Source organism: Callospermophilus lateralis, chromosome 3 (assembly GCF_048772815.1).
Source record: "Callospermophilus lateralis isolate mCalLat2 chromosome 3, mCalLat2.hap1, whole genome shotgun sequence".
Lineage (NCBI taxonomy): Eukaryota > Metazoa > Chordata > Mammalia > Rodentia > Sciuridae > Callospermophilus > Callospermophilus lateralis.
In genome coordinates, this window is record NC_135307.1 from 1,678,224 (window position 1) to 1,705,949 (window position 27,726).

A 27,726-nucleotide genomic window follows, 5' to 3' on the forward strand; every position below is an offset into this window, starting at 1 on the left:
ACCTGTTTTATCAGTTTTTGATACTATAGTATGGATGTTATATTAATATAAAGGCCACAGCATAGCTATTATATCAAATTTACATGTTATATCAAGCTTTAAATACTATATTATGACCATTATATTAGTATTAAAGTCCACAAGGCAGATATTATATTAGTTTTAGATGCTATTGTATGGATATTACATTCATATTTAAGGCCACAGGACAGATTATATTTGCTTTAGAACTCACAGTATGGATATAGTTGAATGCAAAGTTCAGCTATTGTGTTAGTGTTACATGCCACAGGCTAAGTATGATATTCATTTCAGATGCTATGGTATTAATATCACATTCAGGTAAAGGCCTCAGCGCAGCTATTGCAAAAGTTGTAGATGTCATCTTATGGGCATCATATTAGCATAAAAGTGACATTGAAGCAATTACATTGGTTCTGGAAGCCACACTGTGGATATCATATTAATGTTAAAGTCCACAGAAAATTTATTATATTAGTTTTCCAGGCCACACTTTGGATAATACGTTAATAATAAAGAAAGCAGGTCAGTGATTTAATCAGTTTTATTTGCAGTAGTATCTACATCATTTTTAACACTAAAATTCACAGGACAGCTATTATATCAATATTAGATGCTCTACTAAAGATGTTATATTAATGTTAGAAGCCACAGGACACTAATAATATTAATTTTCAATGCTATTGTGTGGATATCATGTTAGAATTAAAGATCATGGGGCAGTTCTTATATTAGTTTAGATGTCATAGTATGGATATTGTATTAAAATTAAAAGTCACAGAGCACCCATTACATTAATTTCAAAATCTATAATATCTATATCATATAAATTATAAATGTTAGAAGGAAGCTATTATATTATTATCAGATACTATAGTATAAATATTATAGATTATGAATATTATATTAATATAAAAGGCCACATAAAAGCTATTATATTAGTCTTAGATTATATAATATGGTTATTACATTGGTATGAAAAGCCATAGTTTAGTAGATTTATTTTATTAGTTTTAGAATATATAGTATCAATAATATATTAATCACCAGAGGGTAGCTATTATATTAGTTTCAAATATAATACAGATCACAAGTTCAAGACCAGCCTCAACAACTGAGGAGGCCCTAAGCAACTCAGTGAGACCCTGTCTCAATTTTTGTTTTTAAAAGGCGGGTGGGGTGGGGCTGCTCAGTGGCAGAGACTTGCCTTGCAAGTGTGAGGCACTGAGTTCGATCCTAGCACCACATAAAAACAAATAAAGGCACTGAGTCTACATACAACTAAATTTTTTTTTTCAATGGGGGTGGTGGTGTTGGCTGGGGATGTAGCTCAGAATTGCTTTGGTTTAAATTGCCAATACCAAATATAAAAAAATGACTGGGCAGCTATTATATCAATTTTTGAAGCTATAGTTGGGTATCATAATGGCATTAAAGATTACTGGGCAGTTATTGTATTAGTGATATATTCTATACTATGAATATCATACTAGCATTAAACACCATCATGTAGTTATTTTATTATTTTCAGATGCTATGGTTTGGATACTATATAAGTATTAAAGGCTACAGGATAGCTCTAAGGCCAGTTTTAGATGCTATATATGGATGCTATATATGGATATCACATTAGAACCAAAAGCCACAGAGCAGCTATTATATTAGTTTTCAATGCAATATTATGTTTCACATATAATACAAAAGGCCATAGAGCAGCCATATCAGTTTTTGATACTATAGGATGGACATAATAATAGTGTTAAAGACAACAAGGCAGCTATTAAGTTACTTTTAGATGCAACAATATAGATATCATATTAGCTGTGAAGGCCACAAGGCAAATACTATATCAGTTTTATATTTTATTTTTTTTAATATCAAAAATTGAACTCAGGATAACTCGACTACTGAGCTACATCCCCAGCCCTATTTTATATTTTAGTTAGAGATAGGGTCTCACTGAGTTACTTAGCACCTCACTTTTGCTGAGGTTGGCTTTGAACTCACAATCCTCCTGTTTCAGCCTCATGAGCCACTGGGATTATAGGCATATGTCACTGCACCTGGCCCTAGATCAGTTTTAGATCCTATATTATGGACATCATACTCATATCAGAGGCCACAGAGAAGCTGTCATATCAATTTTAAATGCTATATTAGTCTTAAAGGACACAGGGCAGCCACTTTATCAGTTTTTGATGCTCTAGTATGGATATCATATCAGTATTGAAGACCATGGGGCAGGAATTATATCACTTTTAGATGTAACAGTATGAATATTGCATTAGTATTATATTATTATAATAACTTGAAATGCCATTATTTTATTTTATTAATTAATGGATATCATTTTATTATAAAGGCTACAATGCAGGTATTTTAACAGTTTTGGAAGCTAGAGCATGAATATTATATTCACATTAAAGGCCAAAGGGAAGCTAGTATATTAATTTTACATGTACTGTTCTATGAATACCATAATAATATGAAAACCACAGGGCAGTTATTATATTAGAATAAGATGCAATAAAATCAATATTACATCAATATTAAAATCCACAGAGAATGTATCATATTTTTTCATATGTTATAGTATAGATATTATATTAGTATTAAAGGTCACAGGGAAGCTAAGTATTAGTTTTAAAGTTTATACTATGGATATGATGTTGGTATTAAAGAAAATACTGCAACTGTTATATTATTTATAATGATAAAGTATGGATACTACATCAGAACTATAGGCCACAGGACTGCTATTTTATTAGTTTTAAATGCTATAATGTGGATATCATAAAAAATTGAAGGTCACAGAGCAGGTATTTTATTCATTTTAGATGCTGTAGTATGGATTTTATATAGTATTAAAAGGCCACAGGGAAACTATCACTTCAATTTTAGGAGATACAGTGTTGATATTATTAAAGGCCACAGGGCAGTTAGTATATTAGATGCTATATGTGGATATTGTATTAATATAAAAGGCCACAGAAGAGCTATAATATTACCTTTAGAGGCCACAGTATAGTTATAATATTAATAATAGTGTCACAGACAGCTCCTATAGTACTTAGTATAGGTGCTGTAGTATGCACACAATAATTAAAGCCCAGCCAGGCAGTGGCACATGCCTGTAATTCCAGTGAGTTAGGAAGCTGAGGCAGGAGGATTACAAGTTCAAGTCTAGCCTCAGGCACTAAGTGAGTTCCCAAGTAATTTATCAAGACCCTGTGTCAAAATAAAAAAATAAAAAATAAAAAGGGCTGGGGATGGGGTTAAATGCCCCTAGTTTCAATTCTTATTACCAAAATAATGTATTAAAGCTAAAACTTCAGTAATTATATTAGTTCTATATTTTATTTATATATATATATATATATATATATATATATATATATATATATATATATATAAAATCTTATTAGTATTAAGCTATTATACTCACTTTAGATACTATAGTTTAGGTATCATATTACTATTAAGTGCAAAAACTATAGGCATTTTGCTAAATTATTTTAACTTTAGATGCTATAGTATGGATATCATAATAGTATTAAAGTCCACAGGGCAGCTATTATATTACTTTTAGATGACATAGTATAGAGATTTTATTAAATTTAAGGCTAAAGGCCATAGGGCTGATATTATATCCATTTTAAATGCTATATATTATAGATATCATATTATATGGATATCATATTAAAGGCCACAGAGTAGCTATTATATCAATTTAAGATGCTATAATAAGGTGTCATATTGGTATTAAAGGATACAGGGCAGCTTTATATCAGTTTTAGAGACAATCATATGGAAACTACATTAGTTGCCACAGAGTAGATATTATATTAGTTTGAGATTCTATAGAATGGATATTAATTTTGTATTAAAAAACTACAGGCCAGCTATTATTTTAGTTTTGGATTCTATAGTTTGGATATATTATTAACATTTGAGGTTACAGGGAAGTTATTATATTAGTAATAGTATTAAACCTCAGAACAGTTATTATATTAGTTGTACTTACTATAGTATAGATATTACTTCAATATTAAAGCCACATATCAGGTATTATATTAATGTAAATGCTGTAGTATGGATATTATACTAATATTAAAGGCTACAGGAGAGCTATATTATCCTATTCTGCAGGCACATATGCATATATTAATACTAAATGCCACAAGAAAGTTTTTACAATACTGTAAGGTGCTACAGTAAACATACTACATTAGTATTAAAGGCCAAAGTTTAGTTGGTATATTAGTTTTAGATACTATGTTATATTTTGATAGTATTATGGGTATCATGAGAGTATTGGCAGCTATTATATCAGATTTAGATGCTACATTATGGAGAATTTATTAATATTAATGGCCACAGGGCAGCTATCTTATCAGTTTTAGATGTCAAAACAGGTAATCAAAGTAGTACTACAAGACAGCTATTATATTACTATTAAGACCACAGGGGAGATATTATATCCATTTTAGATGATAAAATATATATATCTTATTTGTATTCAAGGCTACAGGGCAACTATTATATCAGTTTTAGATGCTACACTAAGCAGTTTTAGATGTTCTACTAATATGATATCATATCAGTATTAAAAGTATCAGGGTAACTATTTGTTTTAGGTGCTGCAGTATGCATATTATTTAGTATTAAGACCACAATACATCTATTATATTAATTCAGATGCTACAGTATGATATTATATTAATATTAAAGGTCACAGGGCAGATATTTTATTAGTTTAAGATGACATGATATGAATATCACATTAGTATTATATGTATTATATCATATTATTGAAGGCCACAGGGCAGCTCTTATATTAGCTTTGGATACTATAGGATGGATATTTTGTTAGTTTTAAAGATCTGGGGACAGCCATTGTATCAGTTTTAGATTTTCTAGCATGGATATTATAAATTAGTATTAAATGCCCAGGTCACCAATTATGTCATTTTTAGATGTTCAAGTATGTATAACATGTTAGTATTAAAGTTAACATGGAAAAAAAAATAAAATAAAGTTAACATGGTAATTGATATATTAATTTCAATAGTATAGCATGGATATCATTAGTTTACTGGCTACAAAACAGATATTTTACTAGCTTAATGTACTATAATATAAATATCATACTAATATTAAAGGCCATAGAGCACCAGTTTATCAGTTTAAGATTCTATATCATGTATATTAAATATTAAAATCCACCAGAGAGTTATTATATTGGTTTCACAGGCTGTAGAATAGGTGTCACATTCATATTAAAGGTCACAGGACATCTATTACATTGGTTTTAGAGGTCATAATATGGATGTCATATTAGTATTAAGGCTACAGGGGCACTATTATATTAGTTTTAGATGCCATAATATGGATATCACATTAGATTTAAAGGCCTCAGCCCTGCTACTATAATCATTTTAGGTACTATAGTTTAGATATCATAGTAGTATTAAAGGCCTCTAATGGCTCAGATATTTGTTTTTGATGCTATAATATGAAAATCATATTAATAGTAAATGCCACAGAGCAGCTATTTTATCAGTTTTCCATGCCATATTATGGTGATCATATCAGTAACAAAGGCCACAGGACAGCTATCATATTAGATTTAGAGGTCATAATATGGATGACATGTTAATAGTGAAGTCTATAGAGTTCATGATATCACAAGTTTATTATATTAATATTAAAGGCAGAGGGAAGCCATAGGATGGATATAATATCAGTATTAGAAGGCCACAGGACAGCTTTTATATTAATTAAAGGGCCATAAGTTTTACATCAGATTAATGTTAAAGGCCATGGGGCAGGGGCTAGGGTTGTGACTCAGTGGTAGAGCTCTTGCCTGGCATGCATAAGGCAATGGTTGGATCTTCAGTACCACATAAAAATAAATTAATTAAAAATGGTATTGTGTCCATCTATAACTTTAAAAAATATTTTTAAAAGGCCACAGGGTAGGCTGGGGTTGTGGCTTGATGGTAGAGTGCTTGCCTAGCATGTGTGAGGCACTGGGTTTGATCCTCAGCACCACATAAAAATAAATAAATTATGAGGTGGGGTTGTGGTTCAGCAGTAGAGCACTCACTTAGCACATGTGAGGCCCTGGTTCAATCCTCAGCACCAACTAAAAATAAACTTATAAATATGTAAATAAATAAAATAAAGGTGTTTTGTCCATATACACTAAAAGAAATTTTTTAAAAGGACACAGGTCAAGTATTATATTAGTTTTAGATGCTAAATTATGGATATTATATTAATATTAAAGGCCACAGGACACCTATTTTATTAGGTTTAAATGCTATATTATGGATATCATTAATATTAAAGACCACAGGGCAACTATTATAATATTTTCAGTACCAGAGAGCATAACAGGTTAGTATTGGAGGCCACAGGAAGCTATTATATTAGTTTTAGAGTCCACAGTATGGATATTACATTAGTATGTAAGGCCATAATGCCACTATAATATCAGTTTCTGATGCTGTATTCTGGATTTTATATTACAATTAAAGACGACAGTGCAACTATTATATCAGTTTCAGAGGCTATAGTATATATACCACATTTAAATTAAAGAGCACAGGTCAGCTACTATATTAGCACTAGGTGCTATAGTATGAACATCAATAAGTATTAGAGGCAAAGGTACATGAATTAGTTTAAGATGCTATATATTGATATTATATTAACATTAAAGAAGATCTATTATATTACACAGGAGATCTATTATATTACATGAGACAGTATGTATGTTACATTAGTATGAAAGGCTATGAGATAGCTACTATATTAGATTGGGATGTTTTGCTATGGATATCACATTACTGTAAAAGACTAAAAAGCAGTTATAGTGTGCACCCTATATTTGTATTAGAGACCAGCTATTACATTTGTTTTAGATATACATTGAACTCTCTTGTAGATAGAGACTGTTTGCTGATAGTCCTAAAATCAATTATGGTGAAGATTTCTGCAGAAACTTAGTTAAGATTTTCTGTGGAGCAGGGGGTACCACTACAGAAGATTCCTTTAGTAGTACAGTCACACTAAGGTAACTTCTGACCAGCAATTGACCCTAGTGCCCACATTAACATGAGACTGACTTAGATGATGAAGCCCCCTAAATAGGATGGCCACCATGACAGTTCTGGAGAGGACCAGCTAAGGTCAAAAACTCCACTGCCCAAAATGAAGGAGGAATTGAACACCTGATTGGCAGAGTACAGACATAGTCCCCAGTTCTCCTGGTAAACATTAAACAGTAATGAAGTTTGAGGACAGCCAAGAGACGGTGTGGTGGGGGGGGGGACCAGGTGAACACTAAGTTGGCAAAGGCATGACAATAATGCAGTAAGCAAGTGACATTTCTGAATACTTGAACAAAAGCCATATAGACTTACAAAAGTAGTCTTTACATTATCTGAGGAAAGTACTAAGAATCAACCCTGAAGAAGTAAGCAGTTGGCCTTTTGAATACAATAGAACACAAATGAAGAAAATCAAAGGTTGATGAAGTATCTGGGTTTTAGAATTTAAAGAATTAAATGTAAAGGAAATACCTAAAAAGCCAATTACATGGACAAGTCATTAGAAGACATGGAGAATCTTAAACAACTTCTAGAATAGGTCAGAGTCTCTGGAACACAGTTGAGTTGAAGCTGGCTGAGCATCCTTGGGAAGGACAGTTTTGTCATGAGAGGAGGTGGTGAAGGGCTACACAGTAACCTGTAAGAGATTATTGTCAAGGGTTACACAAGGGGCTAAGAAAGGAGGTGGTAGAGAAACATACAGGAGATAAGAGCAGTTGGTGAAGGAAAACACAGGAGTTGAGAGGTGTTGGTGGAGGGCTACAGAGGATGGGATGAGAAGAGATGGTGGAGTGCTACAAAGAAGCTGTGAGAGAACATGGTCAAGGGCTACACATGAGCCCTTGAGAGGAGGTGACAAGAGAGTACATAGGAGCGGATAAAAGGAAGTGGTGAAGGGCTAAATGGTGAGATGAGAGGAGAAAATGGAGGGCTACACAGAAATTTGTGAGAGGAGGTGGTGGAAGGTTACACAGAGGTGAAATGTTCTGGTGGAGTGTTACACAGGAGGAGATAAGAGGAGAAGGTTGAGAGCTACACAGGGTCAGTAAAAGCAGACAGTGGAGGGCACACTAGAAGCCATATGGGATGTGATACAGGGATACACATAAAGCTGTGAAAGAAGTGGTGTAGGACCACAGAGTAGGTCATAAAATGTGGTGGTCAAGGACAACACAGTATGGAGGATGCTATCTCAGAAATGCTAAATTCTAAGAAGTCTGGTTTGACCCTGATCCTGACATCTCTTGCCTACCTGTAACTCTAAAACACTAATTCTATTCCCTATTTCTTAGCTCTTACATTACCCAAGAAATCCTGCATCTAAGTCCACAAACTATGTACTTCTGGTTTATCATCTATTCTGTAAATCATCCCCACCTATCCTGTACCCAACACCTGACCACAACCCAGACCACAAATTTGCTACCCAACCCAGACCACAAATTTGTTCAGGCCCAACCCCAACCATAATTCCTGCCCAAACCCTAATGCTTACCATATAATTTTGGTTTCTGATCTTCACCTTGTGGAGGGACTGGGCTTCAGTGTGACTGACCTTGAGAAGGGGGTGGCTTCAGTGTCTATGATATTTGAAGGCTGGATTTATTCTTCTATCCAGAGCTGGTTGGTCACATTTGCTCATTTCTTGGAGTATATTCTTCTGGACTAGGTTGGAGAGATGCAAGTCCTGCTTCCCCTTAATATGAACTTGACCTATGACAAGCCACTTTTTCACAGCCATTGTGAATAATGCACACAAGTGTCACACCAGCGTTGTACTGCAACATTTTTATACCATTAGTGGTATTAAAACAGGCTCTGTGTATTGAGGTGGTTGCCCTGTGCCATATGCTTGTAAGTGGTAGAGCTAGAGTCCTGTGCACAACCCCCAGCCTCACTCCCAGCTCTCCTAACACCTTCACTATCTCCAAGACAAGGAAGGAGGAATCTCAGTCCCTGACCAGGACAGTGTTCTCTGGGGCAGGTGTTGCAGGTGATACTGTCCTAGAAGTGGTGGATGAGTGATGAAGAAGGGTGAGGGGGTGTTCACTCTGCTTTACCTAATCCTCAATTTTGGCCTAGATCCCATATCAATTTCAATCCCTATGAGCTCTAACCACAAGAATCCTGGACTGGAAGGGTTTGAGGTCAGGCTGCATACTCCCCAAACAATGGAAGCTGGTTTCTTACCCAAGAGCATCTGCTAACTTCAAACTCATTTTCCAGCCTCCTGGGAGCCAGAAGTGGCCTTCATCAGACCCTCCAGTTGTGTCCTGTCTCATCCCAGATTCCAAACATAGCTTCTTCTCTGCCCAGAATGGCCACAGTCCAACCTGGCCAGTCATTTTTGCAGGACAGAACAGAAGTTGTCCTTTGCAGATCAGGCAAAGGAGGTGTCTGGAGACTGTTGGCATCATTCAGCCTTACCTATATCCCAGGAAAAGAGGAGATGGAGGCCAACTCTGCTGGTCCACTGGAGTTACTAAGGCCCCAACTGGACAAATGGGGAAACCCAGTGTGCTGAGAGCCATTGCCAAGTAGGAATGACACATGGCAATTTCTTTGTCAGCCTACCCAATGTTGCTTAGAGGAAGGACTCTCCATATTGGACCCAGGTCATTTGCAGTGACATTGCATGTAAGGTGACCTTGCTCAAGGACCAGGGCTGATCCGGGTTTAGGGCGGATCAGGGTTTAGGGCTTTCCTTGGGTTTAGGGTGGTTCCAGGTTTAAGGTGTACCCTGCTGGAAATAGGGCGTATCCTGCTGCCTCAGGCGCACAGCTCCTTGAGTTCCCATTGAGTTCTCCTTGAGTTCTCCTGGGATTCAGAGAGTATTTGGGATTCAGAGCCTGGTGGATTTTTCCCAGAATGTGGATTTCCCCAGAACATGATTGTAGAGTGTCGGTGTGAGTTCAGGAATAAAGAATTGCTGTTTGAATCTACAAGGCTGTGAGTGGCTCGTGATTTTGTGCCCAGCTAGACTGCGGCACCAGTGCTCTTGTGGAAAGGGTTTTTATACTTGTATACTTGGCTTAAAGTTGCACAGAGTATAAAAGTGCAACCAGAACTTGGCACAGGACTCTGAACATGTGGGGTTTTGCCAGGTCCAGAGCCTCTTGGGACACTTAGAGATTAACCTATGCAGATGGAAGTCAGTCCCCATTCCTTTCCTTGTTTCTCTCATTTGTGCTGCTGCTATTAGTATCAGCAAGAAAAAAAGAAACTCAGCTTTTCCTTCTCTGTTTCTTTCATGACTTTCCATTCCTCTCAGCCTTCTTTTTCTCCTCAGCAGCCTGTGTTAAATCTGGCTAGGCTAGAATATGTGCTCATGTAATCCATAAGCCTCAGAGTCTGGAATCACTGGTACCACAGGCCTCCATGCCTGTTTATAATTTTGAAAGTTCTGGATTATCTTCTAATTTGTTTCTCCAGATTGCACAAAGAATTTATCTTCATAGATTTTATGTGTAGCCTCTTGTAGTTAACTTCTCAGCAAGAAGAAACATTTTATATGTTCCTCATTTCCTATAAGGGTTTATGTTTTACTTGATATTGTTTCTTTGGTTGTCCTTCACTTACTTCTTTATTCTCTCTTCTACACTCTCTATGTCCTTATCTATCTCTTTCATGGTGAATAAATGCAGCATGAAAGTGGAAAACCTGATTTTTCTTTCCTTTCTTCCATGACTCTACCCTCCTCATTAAACTCTCTTTTTCTCCATGGTGTCCTGGATGTGTTTTCAGAGTCTGGGCTGATACAGTTGCATCCACATCAAACCCCAGTCTTTACCTCTAAAATTGCTCGTACCTCAGGCAACCTTACTTATCATTTCTGATATGGAAGATCTGAATTATCTTCTACCTTGTTCCTACTGGTTCTGCATGAAAATTTTCTTTGAAGATTTGACTTCTGTCACTTGAACACATTTTTATATTACTTTTGATATTTTTGTTGTAGTTAACTTCTGAAGTAGAAAAACAATTTTGTAGGTTATAGCATCATATAAACATTTTTATTTAGATTGATTTTGTTCCTTGGTTGCCATTCACTCATCATTCATTCACTTATGCATACTGCAGTTCCGGGAAACCAACCCAGGCATCACTTATTCCAGAGAAAGCCTCCACCACTAAGCTCCATACACAGCCCTGGAAGTTGAGCAATTGATTATGGAAGACTTATTTTCCCCAATACCACTAAGACTAGGATAGAAAGCCTGAGACATACAGAATTCATTTAGCTAGCCTCAAGAGAAAGCCCAGATTTCCTGTGGTACCTGTGTGTGTGTGTGTTTCATGTGTAACACAAAGGATACTCTAACTAATCACCTGGGAATCTGAGGCTGGAGAATGGGAGGATGGCATGTTGCAAATGATCCTGGGAAACCTCATGAGACCATGTCTCATAAAAAGGACCCATTATGGGATGGTGACACTCAGTAACCCTGCAAACATTGCACTGGAAGTAGCAAGGAGCATTCCAACTGCTATTAGTATCAGCAAGAAAAAAAGAAACTCAGCTTTTCCTTCTCTGTTTCTGCAGAGCTATGCCCACTGTGCCCTGGCAGATTTGCATGGGACCCACTCTGTTTTTGGTGCATAAATTAACACAGAAATATTAGTAGATAATAGAAGAAAATGGTATTGGAACACTGGGAAGTAGTACTTTTGCATAGGAGGCTCTGGGAAATGTTGTTTACTGTAGTCTGCCTGAAGTTGAGACAAAATTGAAAAAACAAGATGAATTTGGTTGTTTGGAAAGTGTGAAAGCTGCCAGTGAACTCTATTCTCTTCTATCAGGAAAAGTAAGTGAAAATAATGTGGCACTTTGCAGAAAATCCAGTGCTTGTGACAAATTCTGTTATGAAGATGGGTGGTTGAGGAAGATGACACTGAGAGAAGAAGAATTTGAGAAATATGTGAAATTTGTTGGGAAGTAAAAATGGCACTCTAAGTACACTCATTCAACACAGCTGTCTTAAGTAAAAAGACTACTTTCAATACTGATACTGGAGAAAAATACCCTTATCTTTTCAGAAATTGCAGATAAACATAATATGCATTATTTTTACAATTCCTTATGATTTTTAGAGTAAGGTTTAGGCTCTGGTAAAATTATCTGTGGTAAAAACTATTTTTTTAAAAATTATGTAATCCAATTATGAGTCTTCATATAAGTCTTATGTAATATTGTAATTTGCTTACAACCATTCCTACATTGGGGTGAATAGACTTCATTATCTTCCCATTGGAAAAAACTAGGAGTGGAAGAAAGTGTTTGTCATGCAGTGTCAGAAGAAAATACTGTCCTAATTGTATAATATGCTGTATTTGTTGGTGTTTTTTTTTTAATATACTAAAGGAACAGCTTTGCAGCAAGATAAGAAACAAAGTATTCAACTTACAAAAAAGCAAAAAGAGTCTGGGGCTGTGAAGTGGCATGCCCCTGGTTTCCATCCTCATATCTTTTCCTTAGTTATCAATACTGTGCTGCCTTTCTTAAAGAGAGAAACCTGACTTTTTCTTCTCTACTTCTTCCGTAACTCTCAATTCTTCTCAGGCCTTCTTTTCTCCAGTGTCCCAGCTGTGTTCCCCGAGGATGGGCCAGAACATCTGCACTCAGGTCAAACTCCAGCCTACGCTTCTGGATTTGTGGGTATCACAGGCTGCCATACCTACCTGTTTCTGATTTGGAAGGTTAAATTAATTTCTAAGTTGTTCCTCCTGAACCCATAAGAACTTTCTAGTTAAATATTTGACTGTCTTCTTGAAAGCATTTTGATGTTTCTTTTGACACCAACCATAGTAAATATCTCAGTTAGAAAACAATTATTTTTGTTTCTAGCATCCCATACATGTTTTTCTTTTGACTGATTTTGTTTCTATGGTTGCCATTTACTCCTTCATTCATTCACTTATTTATTTCACACTTCTGGGAATTCAACTTCAGGCATCAAACACTCCAGGTCTCCAGCACTGGAGAGTACGCAGTTCAAGGTACAGAAGGATTTGGGTTTCCCAACAACTCTAACCCTAGAAAATACAGGCTGAGGAACAAAAATTTTATTTTTCTTCTTTAAACAGAAATCATAGAATTCTTTGATATCCATGTTCATTTTTTTAAGAAATTTTCCTGTGACTAGGGTGGCTGAGATGGGAGAATATTATCGTGGACAGCCTCATGAAACCCTGCCTCAAAATTAAACATTATAGAGGCTGGGGCTGCAGGTACTGTTTACTTGGGTTCACTTCTTAGCTTCATAAAAAATAAAATTATTTTGTGCTTTTTCTTTCTCTTTTATTTCCCTGTTTAATGCTGTATTTATTCCAAAAGAAATAGAAATGACTTTCTTCTCTGTCCATGATTTTCTGTTCCTTTCTCTCCTTTTTCTCCTCAGTTTTCTACTGTGTTGGATGATAATAGGCTTCTGCTTCTGCACTCACATGACCCCCAACCTCAGTTTCTGGAAAAGCTGGTACACAGGCTGAAGTTGCTGGCACCACAGGCTACCACACAGACATTTCTTCTGGCACCAACTTCCGTTAAATTCTCCACTATCAAACAATTTTGTAGGTTAATCCCATCCCATATGTGGTTTTTTTTTTTTGCCTTATATTGTTTTCTGGTTGTTATTCATACATCTACTAATTTATACTGAAGTCCTGAAAATATATTCCTAGGCATAACAAATCCAAAGGAATGGCTGTATCACTGAGCTCCATCCTCAGCCAATGGAGTTTTGCACCTCAAGGTAGAGGAGACTCCATGTTCCCCAACAATGTAAAGCTTCCAGGGTGAAAATCAGCATGAGAGATCCTCAACTTTTCCTTCATGATATCTTTCATGACTTTCCATTCTTCTCAGCTTTTCCTTTTCTCCTCAAAGTCCTGGCTGTGTTCCTCTGAGCTAGTCTTCTATACCTACATTCATGCACTCTCCTAGTTCAACCTTCTGGAATTGCTGATACCACAAGCTTCTTCTCATGCCTGAATCTGATTATTAACAGATTATATTCTAATTTTTACTTTGATATTTCTTTTGATACCAACCACAGTTAACTTCTCTGCTAGAAAAAAATATTGCAGGCTACAAGCATCCCATAAATGTTTTTGTTTTGCCTTATTATTTTTCTGTTGTTTTTTGGTTGCCATTCATTTACTCATTTATATTGCACCTTGGGAATCCAATCCCAGGCATCACACTTTCCAAAGATAGTCATTAACCCTGAGTCCTCTTCCAATTCCTGGGAAATTTGCATTTTAAGTTAATAGTACTCAATGTTTCCCTACAGAGATAAGCTGATGATAGACAACCAGATGCATACTGAATTTGTTTATTTAACTTAAAGATGAAACAGATTTTATTAATTCCCACATTAGTAATTAAAGAATTGGCCCAGTGACTAGAGAAGCTGAGGCTGGAGGCTGGAGAATACATAGATGATCCAGGGAATCAATGCCAGAACCCATCTCAAAATAAAACAAAACAGGGCTGGGGATATGGCTGAAGCAGTAGCATGCTCGCCTGGCATGCGTGCGGCCCGGGTTCGATCCTCAGCACCTCATACCAATAAAGATGTTGTGTCAGCCGAGAACTAAAAAATAAATATTAAAAAAAAAGAATTCTCTCTCTCTCTCTTAAAAGATAAAACAAAACAGGCAAAGACTGTGAAGTATCATGCATTTATGTTCAATCATAGGCATGAAATAAATCATTTCATTCTCCTTTTTCTTATGTCTCTCCTTTGTGCTGCTTTTATTTTCTGGAGAAACTCAACTTTTCTCTGTTCCTTCTATGACTTTCTATTCCTCTCCTCATGGTCCTGACTGTTCACTCAGGGCTGCCTGGTATACCTATACTTGTGTGAACCTACAGCCTCTTCTTCTGGAATCACTGCAACATAGGCTACCACAATTATCCATGTTTATTTTTGGAAGGTCAGAATCATGCACAAAATTTATCTTCAATGATTTAACTTGTGTCCACTTGAGTACTGTGTGATATTTCTTATGACATCAAAATGTTAAAATCTCCATTAGAAAAAAAAGTTCATATGTTACTAGCATACTGTAAATATTTTTTTTTTGGCCTGACTTTATTTTTGGTTGCTGTTCATTCACTCACACATTTACATTACATTTCTCAGAATCATTTCCTAGGCAACATACATGCCAGGCAATGTTCTAACACTGAACTCCATTCCCAGCCCTGGAGGTGAGCCAAGGAAAGACAGAATGAGGCACACAGAATTTATCTTGCTTAAAGAGGGAGCCTAGATTCCTTTGCTACCCATGTATTATATAAAATAAACTCTGCTCAGTGACAGGGACATTAAGGATGGGGAATGGGAGCATGCTATGTGCACTGTGATTTGGGGCAACCTTGTGAACATTTCATGAAAATATTCCAGGAAAAAAAGGCAACACAAAAAGCTCTACTTTTCCTTCTCTGTTTTTTTCCATGAATTTTCAATCCTCTGTCTATTTTTATCCATGGAGTCCCTGTTGTGTCCCCCAAGCTAGCCTCCTACACATGTACTCCAGAGGTCCTCAGCAATAGCTCCTGCAACCACTAGAACAACATGCTATTATACAATTTAATTTCTAATTGTGAAAGGCCTGATTTTCTTCTAAATTGTTTTTCTTGAACATAAATGATATTTATTTTCAAAATTTGATTTCTGTCATCTTTTTTTAAAATATCATTATTTTATTTTTATGTTGTGCTGAGGATCGAACATAGGGCCTCACACATGCTAGGCACTGAGCCACAATCCCAGCCCTGATTTCTGTCATCTTAATTACCTTTTGATATTTATTCTGACATCATTATTTAATTTTTAAAAAAAATTTGTATAAGACAGCAGAATGCATTACAATTCTTATTACACATATAGAGCACAATTTTTCATATCTCTGGTTGTATACAAAGTTTATCCAGACCAATTTGTGTCTTCATACATGTACTTTGGATAATAATGGGGCACCACCATTTTGAAACACTTTACTGTAAAATATTTTTACAGGTTAATAGTATCTCAAATCAATTGGTGCTTTATTCTTTCTCCCATCCATTCACTTTCCATATTTCTCTATCCTGATGCCTTTCTTCATGCAATAAAAATCAAGCCTCAACTCTTAACACTAACCTTAAACCTCTATCCTATGCCATAAACCCTAACTTAACCCTATCCCTAACCATATTGCTAATCCTAACCCCAAAGCCAACCATTAACCTTAATTCTCTAACTCTAACCCCTAAGTCTAACCCTAAACCTTAAGTCTAATTCTCACCATAAACCTCTAACCATTTCCCTAACCCAGCCCCAACCCTTTTCCCAACAGAAAACCCCTAATCCAACCCCTAACCCAATCCCTAACCCCAATCTTAATATAAACTCTAACACTACCTACCTGAATATGGCAGAGTTCCCACTTGAACTTATGAAAGCAGCAAGTGCCCAGGTGGCTTACAACTTTTAACATGGACATAAATGAGACATTCCATGACCCTCTTCTTTGAATCATTTGCTGTAGTGGCTCACAGCAGACAGAAAACTATTTAGTACTATCAATTCACCATAAAGCATATCTTTCAAACATATTTTAAATAATATATTTGAGCAAGCATATGACCACACACACAGGGAAAGGTAAGTGGTAAAGGGCCTGTAGCTTTTATGCCCCCCCAGGCAGCATCCTGCCAGCACCTTCAGCAACAGAGAGTCCTAGAAATCTTTTTCTTTTTTGGATGCTTCATTAAGTACCCATGATTCAATAAATCATTGATCATTTGTTACCAGTTTAGCCTTCAGTTCCTCTGTTCTCCTTATATATGTGGGAAGGCTCAAGTTCAAACTCTGTAATGATGTTTTGGTTTTTTTTTTCCCACTGAACATGGTCATCCTGTGTTGCCCAGGAGCCCTAGACCATTAATCACCTCACTGGTATCAGACAGACACATTGCTTCATAGATTGAAGAATGAGGAGCTAAGAGACAGGACACTGAAGCAGAGACCAAGAATGTATTTCTTGGCACAACAAGCCACAAAGTAGCTTCAAACTGACAAAGAACTTGAATATACACTTTTTACTAGTAAACATGAAAGATGATTAACAGGATATTGTATTAGTGTCATTATAGACATGCAAGTTAAAACTGCAGTGAAATTTCCTCACTTTTACTAATAAAGCCATAATAAAAATATTTAAAAATAACAAGTGATTTGGGGCAACCTTGTGAACATTTCATAAAAATATTCCAAGAAAAAAGGCAATCCAAAAGGTAAGCTCTACTTTTCCTTCTCTGGTTCTTCCATGAATTTTCAATCCTATATTTTTATCCATGGAGTTCTTGTTGTGTCCCCCAAGCTAGCCTCCTACACATATACTCCAGAGGTCCTCAGCAACAGCTCCTGCAACCACTGGGGCAGCATGCTATTATACAATTTAATTTCAAATTGCAGAAGGTCTGATTTTCTTCTAAGATGAGCTCTACTTTTCCTACTGATTTTCTTCCAAGATAAGCTCTACTTTTGGGTAAGGATGAAGATAAATCAGCACTCTTTTATATACCTGTAACAATAAATAATGTGAAGCTTGTGTGTGGAATAGTTTGCTATTTCCTCAAAAAGTAAAAATAGAATTATCATACTACTCAACAACTCCATTTGTATGTATTTAACCCCAAAGAACTGAAAGGAGGTATTAAAAGAAAAGTACATGTGTATACTTTCCATCTGTTAAAGTCATGAGAATGAGGGACAGGCTCAAAAGGAGTTTTAGGAAAAAAATTGATTGTCATGGAGAAGCTTGCTAATGTCCTGATTTGCAGGTTATGTGATGGTCACCTGAGAGTATCCATTCCTACATTGAGTAAAATACATTGCAGTGTTTTACATGGAGATACAAACCTGGCATAGCAATGACCAGTGGGGAATGTGAGTGAAAGGATACTGAGCATTTTGCACCACCAATGCAGGGTTCCTGTAAGCTTAGCACTATGAGAAAGTCAACTGCTTATTAAAAACCACCATGTCAATACTATGCCAGAAAAACAGACATCAGACTTTATTAGGGAAGTTGACCCTTATAAATCCAGCTCAGCCAAATCTCAGAAATACCATTGCAAGAAAATTTTTCATTAGAAGCCACTGTGTGTGTGTGTGTGTGTGTGTGTGTGTGTGTGTGACATTAATATTAGAGTCTAAATTTTGGATGTTATATTAGTATAAGAAGGTCACTTAGTGATTATTATAGTGATATAAAACCAATGTGTTCATAGTAGATTAGCATTAAAGACTACAGTCTGGATATCGCTGTGAAGGCAGTAAGGTCCATGGTAAGTAAATATATTACTATTAGAGGCCATCTATTTACACTGGAAGCATACTTTGGGAAACAATGTGAATATCACATTAGTATTAAAGAGCACAATGTGTATACTGTAATAATATCAATGACAAAAGGTCATGTATGCTTGTAATCCCAGAAGCTCATAAGGCTGAGGCAGGAGGATGGCAAGTTCAACGCCAGCCTCAGCAACTAAGTGAGGCCTTAAGCAACTTAGAGACACCCTGTCTCAAAAAAATAAAATAAAAAGGGCTGGCATGTAGCTTAATGGTTAAATGCCCCTGGATTCAATATCTAGTACAAAAAAAAGAACAAAAGATCAACTATTATATTAGGACTAGATGCCTCTGTGAGGACATTGTATGTGTCATGAGTGGCAGCGGATTCAATAAGGATATTAACTGCATTACAGGCCTTAGTGAGGATATTATATAGGTCAGAGGTTTCAGTTTAGATATTATATTAGTGGTAGTGTCCTGAATAAAATATTATATTAGTGTAGCAGGTCTTGTTGAAGATACTATATTAGTATCACAGGTCTCAGTAATAACACTATATGTGCTAGAGATTTCAGTGAGGATATTATATGTTTTGGAGGCTTCAGTGTGAATATTATGTGTGTCAAATACCTGACTGGGGACAATATCTGAGTATCTAAAGCCACTGTGAGAATACAATATTTGTCAGAGACCCCAGTGAGATTATTATTGAGTATCAGAGGCCCCATTGTAGAATATGATAATTATTAAAGGTTAATTGAGGATATTTGTTAGAGTACTGATTGAGAATATTATATGAGTGTCAGAGGTCTGAGTAAGTATATTATATATGTCATAAGCTGCAGTGAGAATATATATACACCTTTATATAAATTATATATTCATATAATGTATTCAAATATATAGTTATGCAAATATATTATATATATGTGTGTATGCGCGTGTGTGTGTGTGTGTGTGTGTGTGTGTGTGTGTGTGTGTGTTCGTTCTGGGGATTGAACCAAGGAGTACATTACCACTGAGCTACATCCTCAGTTCTTTTTATATTTTTATTTTGAGACAGAGCTTCACCAAATTTTTGAGGCTGGATTCAAACTTGCAATCTTCCTGACTCATGCTCCCGATTCATTGGGATTACAAGTCTATGCCAGTGTATTCAAGTTATTGAGAATACTATTGAGTGTCAAAGTCTTCAATAGGTTATTATGAGTTAGATGACTCAATGAGTATATTATATCACTCAGAGGACTCAATTAAGGTATTATTTTTGCCAGAGGCCTCAGTGAGATTATTATATGAATATCAGCAAACTCAATGAGGATAATATATGTTATATCAAGATCATTGTATTGTCATGAGCAACTAATAAAAAAATATATGTGCTATAGTCTCAACTGATGATATTATATGAGTATCAAAGATTTCAGTGAGAATATTATGAGTGTCAAGAGAACTTGGTGAGGTTATTATATATTTCAGAGGCCTAAATGAGACTATTACATGAATACAAAGGGTTTTGTGTGGATATATATGTCTCATCCACCTCATTAAGAATATTACATTTGGGGCTGGGGTTGTGGCTCAGCAGTAGAGCACTTGTCTAGCACATGTAAGGCCCTGGGTTCAATCCTCAGCACCACATAAAAATACATGAAAAACAAAGGTATAATACCTTTGTGTCCAACTACAACTAAAAAATAAAAAATTAATGAATATTACATAAGTGTCAGATAACTCAGTGAGCGTATTATATGTATTAGAGTTATCACTGATCATATTACGTTTGTCAGAATCTCAGTGGTGATATTATATGAGTGTCAGAGACCTCAGTGAGGCCAATAGATACTTTAGTCCATTTAGTTAACATATTATACCTGTAAGAGGACTCACTGAGGATATTATATGTCCCCTTATATGTGTCAGAGGACTAAGTGATGAGATAAATTTTAAAGATATCAGCATGGATATCATATGTGTCAGATAACTCAGTGTGAAAATGTCAGAGGCATCAGTAAGAATATTATATGTGTAGAAAAAAGAATATTATATGTGTGCCACAGGTCTTTTCAGAGCCTCAGTGAGTATACTGTATCTGGTAAAGGCTACAATGAAGATACTATATTAGTGTCACGGACTCAGTGTTGATATTACATGAGATATAGAACTGAGAGTGGATGTTATATGTGTTAGAGAACTCAGTGAGCACATTATAGGTGTCAGAAACCTCAGTGAGAAGATTGTATTCTTTAGAGGTTTAGTGTAGATAGTGTATTAAACAGAGGCCTCAGTGAGATCATTATATGGATTAGAGGCCTCTATGAACATGATATTTGCTATAAACCTCAGTGAAGATATCATATGAGTGCCACAGGCATCAGAGGGGATATTATATAGGTAAGGGCCTTAAATTGCATAGTATATGTCAGAGCACTGAGTGAGGACATTATAGATGACAGAGGCCTCATTATATGAGTGTCAGAGGAATCAGTGAAAATATTTTATGAGTGTTACAGACCTCAATGAGTATATTCTGTAAAATGCCTCAGTGAGGCATTACATCTTTTACATAGATGGAGCTTCACTGAGGACATTATGTGAAGATCAGAGAACTCAATTAGAATTTTATATAAATGTGAAAGCCCTGACTAAGAATATTATGTATATCAGAAGTTTCAGTCCTCACTGAAGCCCTTATTGTTTGTTAGAGACTTTAGTAAGCATAGTAAATTTGTTAGAGTCTACAGGAGGATATTAAGTGTCAGAATTCAGAGTAAGGCTAATACCTGAGTGTGAGTAGTATATGTATTAGAGCCCTCAATCACACTGTTATATGACTATGAACATCCTTATATGAGAAAAATATCTGAGTGCAATAGGCCTTGCTGAAGGTATTGCATGTGTCTGAGATCTCAGTATGTTCAATCTATGGCTCAAAGGTCTCAGGAAAGAAATCCTATGTGTCAGAGGCCTCACAGAGGATAAAAGAGAAATGCCAGGCTACTGAGAGAGGACATTAATTGTGTTAGAGTTCTCAGAGAAGAAGGTATACTAATGTCACATACTTCAGTGAGGGTATTACTGTGTTGAAGGCCTTGGCATTTGTACTGCTTGGGTGAAAGTCCCAAGTGGAGCTACTGTCTGTGTCAGAGACCTCAAGGAGACACTTAAAAGTGTCAGAGGACCTCAGGGATTTAGAGGCCACAGGGAGTATATTATATATGTCAGAGTCTTCAGAAAGATATTACATGAGCCCCAAATCTCATTGAGGCTATTAACTGAGTCAGAGGACTGAACACTGGTACTTCATTGTTGTCAGAGGTCTCAGCAGAGGATAGATTGCTTTTTAGGGGGGTAGGAGAAAATATGTTTTCCTGAGGCCACTGTGACAATACCATGAGTCAGAGGCTTCAGTGTGGGTAGAACGTATGAGAACCTGAGTGAAGATTTCATAAACCTCAGGGGGATTATGATGGAGTGTCTCAGAACTCAGTGAATAAAATCTGTTAGTGTCAGCAGCCACATGAGGAAATTCTATGCATTGAAACCTTCTATGAGTATATTATATGGGTTTCAGAACTCTCAGAGAAAATATCACGATTCTAAAAGCTGTGAGTGAGGATATTTTAGAGCATCTTTAGGAAGTTGCTTACAAGCGTCTGTATACTCAGTGAAATAAAATATGAATATCAGAGGCCGCAGTGTGTATAGGATGCAAATGTCAAAGGAGGACCCATTGTGAATATCCTATCAGGGATAAGACCACCAGAAGTGTTCTATTTGAGTAGTCACCATCAGAACAAGGATATTACATGGGTCATAGTCATTAGTGTGCCAATGGTAAGAGTAAGAGGCCTTTGCAAATACAATATATGCCTTTGATACTTGATGTGGAAAGTTAATGCCAGAGTGAGGCCTCAGCAAGAATCATATATGTGACCCAGAAATCAATAATAAAATATTATCCAGCTACAGGCCTCATTGAGGATGAGTCAGGGGCTTCATTGAGATTAATCAATGATTGCCACAGGACTCAGCTAGGGTATTGTCTCTGAGGTCTCCATGAGTTGAATATATATGTCCAAGAACTCAATGTATCTAATATATTTCAGATCCCTCAATCACACTATTACATGACTGTGAACATCCTCAGTGAGGAAAATATCTGACTGCAAGAGGCTTAGCTGCAGGCATTGAATGTGTCTGAGATCCTATTATGTTTAATCTATGCCTCAAAGATCTCAGGGAGGAAATCCTGTATAAGAAGTCTCACATAGAATGTGACAGGAGTGCCAGGCTACTCAGTGAGAACATTATGAGTGTTAGAGCCCTCAGGGAAGAGGCTATACTGTCACACCTCTCAGTGGGGATACAATGGTGTCAAAGGCCTGAGCATTTGTACTGCTTGGGTGAGAGTCCTGCATGGAGATATTGTCTGTGTCAGAGACCTCAAGGAGACACTTAAAATATCAGAGGAGTCTGTGTTGACAGAAAGATACTGTCTGAGCCCTCCATGATTTTTAAATATGACTAGACAATCAGGAACTCTGCCAGTGAGGCTCTTAGGTGTGCCTGAGCTCTCATTGAGATATTAACTGAGGAAGAGACAGAGGCTTGAGGGAGAATATTATCTACATCCAGCAAGCCTCTGTGAATATGTGATGTAAGTGTCAGAGGCAACTTGGAGGAGAGGACATGAGTGTCAGAGCCCTGAGTGAATTTATTATACATGTGACAGAAGAATTTATGGACTCAGTGAGATGATCAAGGAATTTCAGAGCCCTCAATAAGTACACAATATTGAGTGTCAGAGGAGGACTCACTGAGGATATTTCCTGAGTGACCTCCATGAGAATGTTCCATGAGTGCTGCAGGCCTGAGCGAGGATATATATGTGCTGTAATAGGAAGAGACCTGTGTTAGCCTATTATATGTGACAGTGCCTTCATATGGACATTTAGTGTCAGAGTCCAGAGGGAGGCTATCACCTGAGTGTCTGAATCCTCATTGAGCATAATACATTTTTCAGAAGATGTACTGAAGATGTTTGGTCAAAGTCAGAGGCCTTAATAAGGATGTGATAGGTGTCAAAGTCTTCATTGAGATTATTTTGTTATTACTATAGGTCTCAACCAGGGTATTTTCTCCTAAGAGGCCTCAGAGAGTTGAGTATATGTGTTAGAGACTAGGGGTGGAGAATGTAGGTATCATAGCCTCACTCACTGTTATGTGACTATGAAGGTCCTTAGTGAAGACAATTTCTGACTAGGAGAGGTGTTATTGAAAATAGTTTCCTCAATAAGTATATTATAGAGATGAAATTTCTAGTTAGTAAGTTTTTTTTTAATTTTTTTAGTTATACATGGTCACACTATTTTATTTTGTTTATTTATTTTTATGTGGTGCTGAGGATCGAACCCAGGGTCTCACACGTGTAAGGCGAGCACTCTACTGCTGAGCCACAACCTCAGCCCACCAGTGAAAAACTTCTATGTGTCAGATGTCTCATTGAAAATAATGGTGGGAGTGCCAAGGTACCCAGTGAGGACACTATGTGATGGAGTTTTCAGGGTTGAAAGAATATCAGTGTGAAAGGCCTCAGTGAGATTATGAAATGAGTATCAGATGCCTTAATGACCAAATCTTACATGGAAGAGAATTTATTGAGAAGACGATTTTTCTCAGACTGGTCTGTGAGAAAAATATGGGCTCAAATGACTCAGTCCCTACTCTACAAAGGTTGGAGCTCTCTGTGGGGATTTCATATGTGTCAATGAGACACATGCATGTGTCAGAGGACTCATTGTACATACTATGTAACCTTTGGAGGTCTCACTTATATTTTGAATATCTATCAGAGCATTAATCTGTACAGACATCAGGTACCCCAGAGCACTTGGTAAGATAGTACTTAAGTGTTAGAGGTCTCATGGAGGTCATTATCTGAGCTTGAGAAGCCTAAGGTGGATATTATATTCATTTCATTGTCCTGCATGAGGATGATATCCACTGCAGAGTCCTCAGGCAGTATGTTTCCAGTGTGAGTGGACTCAGTGCTATATGATGTGAATGTCAGGGGCCTCAGGGAGGAATCATGGGAGTTTCAGAAGAGGATACATTGAGGATATGATATGAGTATCAGATACCTGCTTCAGGCTATTATAAAAGTGTCCAAGGCCACAATCAGTATATCTTATGTGTCAGAAACTTCAGTGATAACACTGTATTTGACATAGGCCTCTGTGAGCATATTGTAGGTGGCCGAGGCTTCTCATGGATATTAAGTGTCAGAGTCTAGAGCCAGGGTGTTACCAGACTGTCTGAGGCCTCAGTAACAATATGAACATGACCAAGGTCACAGTTTAGATATATTACTGATGTCACAGGCCTCTGTGAGGATGTGATATGTGTTCAAGGCTTCAGTGAGAATGTGATGTGTTTGTCACAGGCCTCACATTGGATATTATACTTCATAGAGGCTGCAGTAAACTTACTATACCTGTCAGAGGCCTCAGTTTTCTCCTATGAAAAGAGGCCTCCATAAGTATATGATGGCTGTCAAAAAGATTCTAAGTGGAAGAGACCTCTGTTAGCCAATTACATGTGTCAGGTGTCTCCAATACTACATCATTAATACTAGGGGCCTCAGTAAGCCTCTTATAGGTCCTGTAGGTCGCAATGTAGATACTGTATGTGTCAAGTCCTCAGGGAGTTAGAGGCCTAAAGGAGTATATTATATCTGCCAGAGGTTTAAGGTAGGATATTAAATGCTCCTGACTCTTCAGTGAGGCTATTAACTGAGTCAGTGGACTCAGCATTGATACTTCATTGCTGTCAGAGGCCTCAGTGAGGACACTATTAGGGTCATAGACCTCATCGAGTCAGAAGTCTTAGTGACAATGGAGGATATGTCAGAGGCCTGAGGATATCACATGCATCTGAGTCTTCAGAGAAAATATTTTGTGTATCAGAGGCCTCAGCATGTATATGGGCTATAGGCCTCAGTGTTGATATTACATGAGCATCAGAAGCCTGAGGGAAGAGGCATTGAATGTGTCCTGAGGGAGAACATTCAAAATGTGTCTGAGGCCTAACTGAGGATAGTTTGCTTTTTGAAGGGCTAAGGAAAGATATTGTTTGTCAGAGGCCCCAGTGCAGATACCAGGTGTTAGAGGCCTTAGTGTGGGTAGAAGGTGTGAGAACCCTGAATGAAGATTTCATTTATTTCAGAAGCCTCAGTGAGACTACAATGTTATTATCACAGGACTCAGTGAATATACTAGGTTAGTGTCAGAGGACAAGAAAGGACTTTCTATACATCAGAATCCTCTGGGGGCTTATTATATGGATTTCAAAGACCTCAGGGAAGATATCACGTGATTTTTGGAGCTGTGAGTGGGGACATTTTAAGTTTCAGAGTCCTCAGGAAGTTGATTAAGGGTGTCAGTAGCTTCAGTGTGATTGTATATGAATGTCAGATGCCTCAGTGAGTATGGGATATGAATGTCAGAGGAGGCATGGAGGATATCCTATCAGGGTCAGAGACACCCAGGAGAATTCTATATAAATAGCATAGCCCAAATGAGGATATTGCAGGGGTCAGAGTCCAGTGTAACTATGGTAAGAGTAGGAGGCCTCTGTAATCCTATCATATACCTTAGAATCTTCATGTGGAGATTTACTGTCAGAGACCAGAGCAAGGCTATGAACTGATAGTCAGAAGCCTCAGTGAAAATCATGCATGTGATCCAGGACTCTGTGAAAACATTATGTCCAAGTCAGAGGCCTCAGTGAGAATGGGTCAGAGTCTTCATTGAGCTTACTCCATGATTGCCACAGGACACAGTTAGGACATGTTCTGTGTTCAGGGCCTCAGTAAGTTGAGAACATACATCTGAGGACTCAGTGTGGATAATATATGTGAGAGAATCCCCAGTCACACTAATATATGATGTAAACATCCTTAGTAAGGAAAATATTTGATTGGAATAGACCTTGTTGAAGGCACTGCATATGTTTGACATCTTGGTATGTATAATCTATGGCTTAAATGTCTCATGAAGGAAATCCTATGTGTCTGAGGCCTCACAGAAAATATTATGGAAGTGCCAGGCTACTCAGTAAGAACATTGCATGTGTTAGAGTCCTCAATGAAGAGAGTATACCACTGTCACATCCCTCAGTAGGATATTACAGTGTGGAATGCCTCAGCATTTGTACAGCTTGCGTAAGAGTCCTCTGTGGAGTTATTGTCTGTGTCAGGACTTCAAGTAGATACTTAAAAGTGTCAGAGGATCTGTGTTGATAGGAAGGTACTTTCAGAGTCTTCAGTGATTTTTTAAATATTTTAGACAATAGGGGTCTTTGTCAGTGAGGCTCTTAGGTGTGCCTGAGGTCTTGCTGATATATACCCTGATGGCCAAGAGGATTGAGGATATTTTTTGAGTCCCACAAGTCTCTATGAAGAAATTGTGTAACTGTCAGAGGAACAAGGGAGGGAGGATATGAGTGATAGAGATCAGAGTGAAGATATTGTACACTTAAGAATCCTCAATAAATAGAATAGGAGTGTTTATGGACTCAGTGAGATAATCAAGAAATGCCAGAGGCCTCAGTGAGTATCCGATGTGTCAGAGAAGGACTCACTAAGGATATTACATGAGTGTCAGAGACCTCCATAAGAATGTTTCTTAAGTGCCATAGGCCTGAGTCAGGACATATATGTGCTGTAATAAGAAGAGGACTCTGTTAGCATATTATATGTGAAAGTTCTTTGAGGATCAAAAGCCTGAGTGAGAATAATACATTTGTAAGGGGACATACTGAAGATATTCTGTCAAGGTCAGAGGCCCAGTGAGGATGTGATATGTGTCAGACTTCACTGAGTTTATTTTGTTATCACCACAGGCCTCAATTAGGGTTGTTAAATATTTGTGTCAGAGGCCTCAGGGTAGATAGTATAAGTGTCATAATCCTCACTTACTATTTTATATGACTGTGAGGTGAAGAAAACTTCTGAATATTAGAGGCCTTCCTGAGGATTTTGTCCTCAGTGAATATATTTTAGGGCTCAGAGTTCTCAGTGAGGAAATTCTATGTGTCAGAGGCCTCCTTGAGAATAATGATGGCAGTGCCAGGGTACCCAGTGGGGACATTGTATGTGATGAAGTTTTCAGGGTAGAGAGAATATCAGTGTGAAAGGCCTCAGTGAGATTATGAAATGAGCACCACAGGCCTTT

At 37.1% G+C, this 27,726-nt stretch overlaps 1 protein-coding gene across 1 annotated transcript in view; it reads left to right on the forward strand.

Moving 5' to 3' along the window:
* LOC143641504 (uncharacterized) overlaps nucleotides 1-27,726 on the forward strand; it is a 157,159-nt gene that overhangs the window by 69,346 nt on the left and 60,087 nt on the right. Inside the window, exon 4 of the mRNA XM_077109004.1 lies at nucleotides 1,459-1,469. Within this exon, the coding sequence (XP_076965119.1) occupies nucleotides 1,459-1,469 (11 nt within the window). The remainder of the gene's footprint in view (nucleotides 1-1,458; nucleotides 1,470-27,726) is intronic.